This window comes from Propithecus coquereli, unplaced genomic scaffold (genome assembly GCF_000956105.1).
Source record: "Propithecus coquereli isolate 6110/MARCELLA unplaced genomic scaffold, Pcoq_1.0 Scaffold6, whole genome shotgun sequence".
Taxonomy (NCBI): domain Eukaryota; kingdom Metazoa; phylum Chordata; class Mammalia; order Primates; family Indriidae; genus Propithecus; species Propithecus coquereli.
The window spans coordinates 11,721,317-11,729,872 of record NW_012151951.1 but is presented as its reverse complement, the minus strand read 5'-3'; the positions used below and the strand labels follow the sequence as shown (position 1 = coordinate 11,729,872).

Genomic DNA, 8,556 nt, shown 5'->3' with positions numbered 1-8,556 from the left:
AAGTTGGAATAAACAGGGGACAAAACATAGAGGGGGCATGAAGCAGGTTAAAACATACTTCCTAGCCATGGCCACTAGATGGTACAAATATTTCACAGGACTTAAAATCAATGACCTAAGCACTCAAAGTTTTCAGGAAAATCCTTGAAGAAATTAAACTTCTTACCTCTACAAAGAAGTGGAAATTTTTTGTGCTACTTGAAACCGTAGGAAGATGTGTGTATATATGTGTGTATGTTTTTGTTGTTTTATATTTTGCTTTGTTCAGCATAAATGTTTTGAGCTTGTGTATTTTCCAAAGATATTTTAGCCTCTCTGAGTCAGCAGCATCCTGCCTACACGTGGCTAAATCGCCCTTGGGGTGACAGTGGTGGTGATGATGGTTTGTGTCTTCATAGTCCTAGAACTAACTTAATTCCAGTATTGCTATGGAAACAAAATATTATAAAAGTGAAATACTAAAAGAAAAATTCTATCCCCAAATATTGGTAGTGTGAAAAATACTAAATTTCTGGTCTAATACGCTAGGAGTCACTACTGAGCAAAAATGAGAACTTACTTGAATTAGGGGGCCAGGAATCCCGGTATTCACTATCTGCTTGAGTTCTGGGTGACTTGCCCCGAACCTGGGGAGCCACACAAAAATCATAAGAGTTATAATCAATGGGAGAACTTCACCAAGAAATTTAAATTATAAAAATATACCTAAATATATACTTTTCTATGATTTCTTCCATAGTATATAAAATTGAATACATTATCCTAACAATAATGTACATATAAAAAAAGCTTTCTGATTTTCAATTCGTTTTCTGTATATTTTCTTATCCAGTACCAAGCTCATTCAGAAGGTAAGGGAGAGGAGAATAAGCAGTAAAGAGAGACCCTGTGGGGTCAAAAACCACAATTCTGGGCTGGGTGTGGCGGCTCACACCTGTAATACCAGCGCTCTGGGAGGCCGAGGTGGGAGGATTGTGTGAGGTCAGGAGTTCGAGACCAGCCTGAACAAAAGCAAGACCCCGTCTCTACTGAAAATAGAAAAATTAGCCAGGTGTCTAGCTCGTGCCTGTTTAATTCCAGCTACTCGGGAGGCTGAGGCAGGAGGATCACTTGAGCCCAGGAGTCTGAGGTTGCAGTGAGCTATGATGATGCCATGGCACTCTAGCCAGAGTAACAGAGCAAACTTCTAGCTCAAAAAAAAGAATCAGAATTCCTTACATAGCTACATAGCTGCTGGGAGCAACAGTGACCATGAACTCCTTCTCTGTATTGTCATACCATGGATGAATAGTCAGCTCCACTGAGAGGAAAACCAAAGAGAAAAGCAACCGTAACCTTCAGCAAAGTCTTTTATCTTCTAATACTGCCTTCATCTAAATGCAAATTCATAAACTCATAAAACCCAGCTTCCTCAGGAGCTTGCCTAAGACAGACACCATAGCAAAAAAATTACCTTTCTTTCTTGTTTCTTCTGCATCTCCATGACATGCAGGCGCTCCATGAGGCTGGAGATGCCCTGCTCCAAGCTGTCAATGGTGTGGTGCTGAGGATCATGGCCACTGAAGCTGTTCCGCAGGCTGCGCAGAGCATCTCGAACGAGCTGCAGGTCGCTGGTCTGTGGGCAAAAATAAGGTGCTGTTGGCATGGCGCAGGGCTGTATTATTAAACACATCCCAACTGCTTGGCTTAAGAGGATATAGGACAGAGGTTTCCATAAAACATCTTTTTTTGCAAAGGTGTGAACTATAGGAAATTTTCCTCCACGGATGCAGACATACTGTTGACCTACTAATTCTTAATTTTGGATAGCAAGTGCCTCCTAATCTTTGCACACTCAACACACGCAAGAATCAAGGAACTGAACTATAAAAGGCGTAGTCCACTGGCGATGGCTTTGGCACTCTTCTAGTTTCAGCAAGAAGAGGCAAATCTGTACTCAAATCCAGCCACCTACCCCTCTGTGGGTGACTGAAGCAGCTCCTTTTCCTGCCGTTGGAAGGAGAAAACCATTGCTTTGAGAGTTGTGACTGTTGTAGTTGGTCACCTATAGCAGCAGCACGAAGAAACATTGCACGTTAAAGCGAGAATTCTAAACCAAGATGTCCTGTCTTTTGTTTTTCTTCTTCTTCTTTTTTTTAAGAGTCTTGCTCTGTCACCCTGAGTGCAGTGGCATCATCATAGCTCACTGCAAACTCAAATTCCTAGGCTTCAAGTGATTCTTTTGCCTCAGCCTCCCGAGTAGCTGAGACTACAGGCTCACCACCATGCCCACCTAATTTTTTTTTTTTTTATTGTTTGTACAGACAGGTGTCGCTCTTGCTCAGGCTGGTCTCAAACTCCTAACCTCAAGGGCTCCTCCCCCATCAGCCTCCCATAGTGCTAGGATTACAGGCGTAAACAACTGTGCCCGGCCTTATTTTTCTTCTTTACGTTTCTCACTTCCTGCCATAGTATATGATTATTTATTTGTTTAATGGCTCTCTCTCTTAAAATGTATCCTTCATGAGTGTAGTTTTTCCCCCCTTTTGTTCACTGCTATATCCCCAGTACTTGACACATAGTAGGCTTTATTGAATGTGGGATAAATGAAATAATAACCTCAGCCTGGAGGCCCCAACCTAGCCTCTGCCACGACCATGGGAAGGCCTCAGAATGCTGCTCTGGCACCACCTACCTTTGCTTCAGTAATAAAAAAAAATAATAATCTCACTCTGTATCAAATGGATCTAACAGAGCAGTGTTTAGTTATTTATGTGGATTATCTTATATATTCTGCATAATGATAGACTGGGTCACTATTATTTCCATTTTCCAGATGAACCTTATTTCTAAGACTCAGTGGCTAAGCAACTTAAGGTCACACAATGTAGAAGTGGTAAAGCTGGAATCTGAAACCAGATTTTCTTATCCTGGAACCTGCACTCTTAACTCCCTCACAATATAGCCTCCTAACAAACGAGCCTGTGGCCTTGGTTTAGCTAAGTCAGAAACACAATTTCCCCGTTTTCCCCATAAATGTGGGAGAACCCAAGTTCTAGGTTACCTCATCTGCCTCTCTTTTCATACAGTGAGCCAAAAGGACATCTTTGTGTTCTAGCTCCCGCTCTAGGTCCACCTGCAAAACAGAGACTAAATCAGAAAAGGATTTCTCCAGGCCAAAGGGGCAGGAAAGTCAGTGGCTGAGTATGTTCCAACCTGGTGGTAACTGGCATCAGAGAGTTTCCGGAGTGCTTCTTCTAGCTTGACCTGGTGCTGCTGAAGGAGGCGATCCTTCTGCCCCAGCTCTTTCTGCAACAGAGATAGAGCTTCCAGATGTGTGGCAAAACCAAGGACACTGAAAAGTTCACTCTCTGCAATACAATTCCACCCCAGTAAAGTAGAGCCTCAGAGGGAACAGTCCTTTTCCCAAAATATATCAGGAAGACTTTACTGACCATGATAGTCTTGAACAGTGCAAAGGATTTTCAGAAGGGTAAGGAGGAAGGGAACTAACATTTGTAGGAGGACCGCTATGAGCCATCCATACTAGTTACAGATAAAGGTAAGACTAGAACTGAAGCTTCTAGGCTCCTAGTTCTGTGTTCCTTCTCCTAGCTATGCTGTTTATTCTTTAGGGCTAGTGAATCAGGGACACAGAAAATGATCTCCTTCCAGAAATCAAAGGTAAGAATAGAATACTTAAGTAGTCTTTGAGCAACAGCAACAATGGGCTGTTCGTAAAACGTCAGGTGGAAGTCATTTCCAAACCAATACCCATTCTTACTTTATATTCTCCCAAGAGCCGGTTCCTCTCATCTAGCTTCCGCTGCAAATCCACCTGCAAAGATAAGAACATTCACTGGCATGGAAGTATTGTCTACCAATTCTCAAGGAAACCAGCTACTTGGTAACCATGTTAATGTTGGCAGTTACAGTATACAGCACAGAGAGAGATGGTTCTGGCAAAAATACACAGCTGCTCGCCACGTCTTTAGTGAAATAATCATTGTAGAACTATGATTTTGCCTCAGTGTCTCAGTGTCTTCAAAGCTGAAAAAGAGTTCAAGGACCTTCCTGCCCAGCATGGTATGGGCTTTCACCTAGGAACAAAGATGAGTCTAATGGGGAATAAAAATAACTGCAGACACATAGGGCAGGCATCCCAGGAGCAAGGTAAAAGAGATTAGGATGGCAGATCTGACAGCACTTCATGCAGTATCCTATTCTGCTAATGGGGCTCCATGAGGTCCGGGTTCATTCATTTAACTCACATTCTGGTTGTGTAGCTCATCTTTGTCCATGTTTGCCCTTAGTAGTTCTTGTTTGAGCTGAAGAACAGATGTGTCCTGCTGAGTCAATCTCTGCTGCAAGGCATCCTGGCAGAAAATGTATACTAATTATTGTGGTCTCAAATTTTTTTCTTTTGAGAAAAAAACGTTTTGCTCTGTTGTCCAGGCTAGAGTGCACTGGTGTCATCAAAGTTCCCTGCAACCTCAAACTCCTGGGTTCAGGCAATCCTCCTGCCTCAGCCTCCCAAGTAGCTGGGGCTACAGGTGTGCGCCACTATGCCTGGCTAATTTTTCTATTTTTTGTAGAGACGGAGTCTCACCATGTTGCTCAGGTTGGTCTTAAACTCTTGGTCTCAAGTGATCCTCCAAGCTCAGCCTCCCGAAGTGCTAGGATTTCAGGTGTGAGCCACCGCACCTAACTCATGGTCTCGATTAAACCTTTTACTGTGTATCCAGCATTAGGTCTGGCAAACTGGGAGACTAAAGGAGTATAAGGGTCTTTCTGCAAGTTGCTGAGCAGGGGTTTTTCTGTCCCCCTCTAGGACGCTAGCATCTCAAGGAAAATCCTAACCACTGTCCTACCAAGATGAATGAAACCTGATTTTTCCTCCACCTACTACTTAGCCCTAGCATGCACTTCACTACCAAAAGCATGATGTCCTAGGGAGAGAATAAGCAGCCTTTGGGATCAGATAGACCTAGATTCAAATTACAAGTCTACCACTTACTACTTTTATGACATTGACCTTGGAAAATGCGCTCTCCTTCCTCCCTCCCTGGCTTTCTCATCTGCATCTTGGGCATACAAATATTCAATCTAGACTAGCTCCTTTCCCTTCTACCTCTGCTCAGTCCCCATTTCTTAGAGGGATGGGTCCTCTTCCCAGCCACCACTCTGTTCATAAAGAATCCCTGAAAGCTCCCCCACTTTGGCTTCCAGAACCTTGCTGCTGTCCTGCTTCCATTGGCTTCCAATGCCTAATCCGGACCAGGCTTGGGATTATATTTCTACTACTCAGAACTGTTCTTGTACTGATCGTTCCTCTTCCTAATTTTCTAGGATCTTGCCAGCTTTAGACTTAGCTGGACCCTCAGCTTGGACCCTCTTGGTTCCTACCATGCCTAAGAAAAGGAGCGTTGGGGCTGGGCGCTGTGGCTCACACTTGTAATCTTATCACTCTGGGAGGCCGAGGCAGGAGGGATGGCTTGAGGTCAGGAGTTTGAGACCAGCCCGAGCAAGAGCAAGACCCCATCTTTACAAAAAAATAGAAAAATTTGCCAGGGGTGGTGGTGTGTGCCTATAGTCCTAGCTACTTGGGAGGCTGAGGCAGGAGGATCGTGTGAGCCCAGGAGTTTGAGGTTGCTGTGAGCTATGATGACGCCTCTGCACTCTAGCCCAGGTGACGGAGGGAGACTCTGCTCAAAAAAAGAAAAGGAGGACTGGATAAACTTACTTACGAGGGTCAGCTATAACACACTACCACTAGCCATGGCAACTTAAATGGAAATAATGGAGTGGTGATGCATTCCAGAATATTTGTTCTGATTTTTCTCTCTTTGCAAAGAAATAGTGCAGGCTCTGGAGAATGTGAGAGCCTATTCTTAATTATGCTGTCTGCCATGACAGTGCATAGCAAAGGCAGTCTAAGATGTCCTTGGCATCAGTAGTTTAGAGGAACATTTCCCAAGGTGTGCTCTATGGGATGGATGTTAATGAGTTCCATGGGTGAAAAGGCACTTCTATAGTTAATAATTCCAAACTTTTCTCAGGCCAATCTCTTTATGACAGACCTTCTCTGATCCTTTAATGTTATTATTCACTATGACTCTTCAAGCCTGTAGTGCATTTCTCAAACTTATCTCACTATGGGATACCTTTGTTTTTTGAAGTATTTCAAAAGCACTAAGCCTACAGAATATATTTTGGAAAGTATTGCTGAGTTATACACTATCTAGCCCATGAATGGGTGTAGAGGGAAGAAGGGAAAAATGCACTTTAAAAACATTCTACTCGTAGGTGTTTATTCTACAGATACACTCCCACTTAGGTGAAACAACATATATTCAAGTTTATTATTACAGTTAGAGCACTGTTTATATTAGCAAAAGATTGTAGATAACCTAAAATACCATCAAATATATATTTAATATATAATAATTTATTTAACCTATGTGTACACACACACACACACACACACACACACACACACACACATGCTATGCAGCCATAAAAAAAAAGACCCAGGAAGTTCTTTATGTACTGAAATAGAGTGATCTGCAAGATGCATTGCTAAGTGAAAAAAGCAAGGTGTCAAGCTGTATTTATAGCATACTACTATGTGGGTAAAAATGTGGGAGAAAATGACATGCACACATATTGGCTGATAACTGGTAAGTTGCCCCCAGGAAAGAGAATGGGGTGACTGGGGAGACAGGGCTAGCAGGCAGACTTTTCAGTTTATCCTTTCATGCCTTTAAACCATTTGAATGTTGCTAACTATTCAAAAACTAAGTACATTACAATTTTTGAAAAAGTACATTCCAACTGAAGAGGAATATTTTATAAATACAGACAATCAAGTTGGCACAGAGGGAAGTGGCAGCACCATGAGTCATGAATACTAGAAATAAGCCTCAGCAAAACAAAGGTGTATCCCAACATGTCTCACTTCCCTCCCACAAAGTTTTCTTTACCAATAGCACAAAGCCTGTTAAAGGCCCCCAGAAAATCCCAGCTATACTAGTACTCAATCCTCACTCGCCAATAGACTTTATCTTGTAGAGACTTTATTTAAAGAATTAAATGTCTTCCTTTTTACCTTTATGCCCTGTAAGTTTCTGGCTTCTTGTTTACATTTCAGCAGCTCCTTCTGCAACCAAATATAGTTAGATCAGATGGTGACATCTGGGTTGCTTCAGAAAGCATTACCTCATTCTGTCAGCAAGAAGACAAAACCCAGTTGATCATTCCATGAAAAATTAACCCTCTAAGGCAGAAAGCCGGTCTGGTCCAGTAAACCGTAAAGGCTGATCTGTACAAACAAGAACAGAACCCATTCCATTCTGCTCTGTGGCACCCAGGCTCAACTGCCCAGTTAGAGAAGAGTCTTGCCAAGAAAGAAGATATCCCATACATTCCCATATGCTCTCATTTCTGTGTTTAGCAATCTTCTCCATCAGGAAAACCTGATCATAATAGTCTAAATCCCTGTCACTGAAATATATGATCATATGTAAATATGCCTATCCCCAATGTCATTAAATAATTATCTCAGTTTTTTTTTTTTCTTTTAGAGACAGGGTCTTGCTCTGTCACCCAGGCTAGAGTGCAGTGGCATGACCATAGCTCACTGCAGCCTGGAACTCCTGGGCTCAAGTGATCCTTCTGCCTCAGCCTCCCAAGACAGGTGCAAGCCACCGCACCCAACTTAATTATCTCAGTTCTTAATGTTCATTAAAGGGTTGGAGTGTTTCTGATTCTCCAAAAGTTACGTTCTTTGTGGACCAAACAAAAACACCTTTAGCCTAATAATGAAATACAAAGTAATTAACCTTCCCTTACAACAGATAAAATATACATATATGATTGTCACTAGGAAATAGATTTTAGAATATTTTAGATTTTAAAATACCCATAACCCAGACCCCATCTCTTCTTCTCCTATCGCATCCCATCAAGAGTTTGTAATTAACATATCTAAAATGGGGAATCTTAACTTGGACTTCACAGATGGGCTCAAGAGTTGCTCTCTTAAAAATTCAGGCCTGTGAGTGTGAATACATTCACATTTGCATATTTCTAGAAAGCGGGTTAATGCCTTCAGTCGTGTACTGATGACTACTGACCTAAAAGAATTCTGGGAAGTATCCATTAAAAAAGACCACACTCGTATCAGATTCATTTTTTCTTGTAGTTAAAAAAAGAAAAGCTATGAAATATTTCAAATACATAGAAAAGTACGATCAATAATGACACAGATTATCTATTACCCACCACCAAGATTAAGAAGGTGTTATCTTTTTGACATATTTGAGATGTATCTCTCTTTCAATTAAACATATAATATAGATACAGATAACATTCCAATTCTGAAATCCCTTTCCCTCCTACAGTTAGGTGTAACATTCCCATAATTTTTTTCCGAGAGTAAAATGTACATACCTTTAGATCCTGATTCTCCTCCATACTCTGATCCAGACGACTTTGGATTATAATCTGAATATGAAACAAAAGGAGATGGTTATGTATCCATGCTATAAGTTCAGAGGCCACTCATTCAACAGATAT

At 41.7% G+C, this 8,556-nt stretch overlaps 1 protein-coding gene across 2 annotated transcripts in view; it reads right to left on the bottom strand.

The window, feature by feature from the left end:
• Positions 1 to 8,556, bottom strand: part of DIXDC1 (DIX domain containing 1) — a 77,400-nt gene that overhangs the window by 18,921 nt on the left and 49,923 nt on the right. For both annotated transcript variants that reach the window (XM_012659148.1, XM_012659149.1), the window contains 9 exons: positions 8,431 to 8,484; positions 7,088 to 7,138; positions 4,251 to 4,355; positions 3,764 to 3,817; positions 3,196 to 3,288; positions 3,044 to 3,115; positions 1,955 to 2,044; positions 1,454 to 1,615; positions 560 to 626 (listed from right to left, as the gene is read on the bottom strand). In XM_012659148.1, coding sequence (XP_012514602.1) covers positions 560 to 626; positions 1,454 to 1,615; positions 1,955 to 2,044; positions 3,044 to 3,115; positions 3,196 to 3,288; positions 3,764 to 3,817; positions 4,251 to 4,355; positions 7,088 to 7,138; positions 8,431 to 8,484 — 748 coding nt within the window. The remainder of the gene's footprint in view (positions 1 to 559; positions 627 to 1,453; positions 1,616 to 1,954; positions 2,045 to 3,043; positions 3,116 to 3,195; positions 3,289 to 3,763; positions 3,818 to 4,250; positions 4,356 to 7,087; positions 7,139 to 8,430; positions 8,485 to 8,556) is intronic.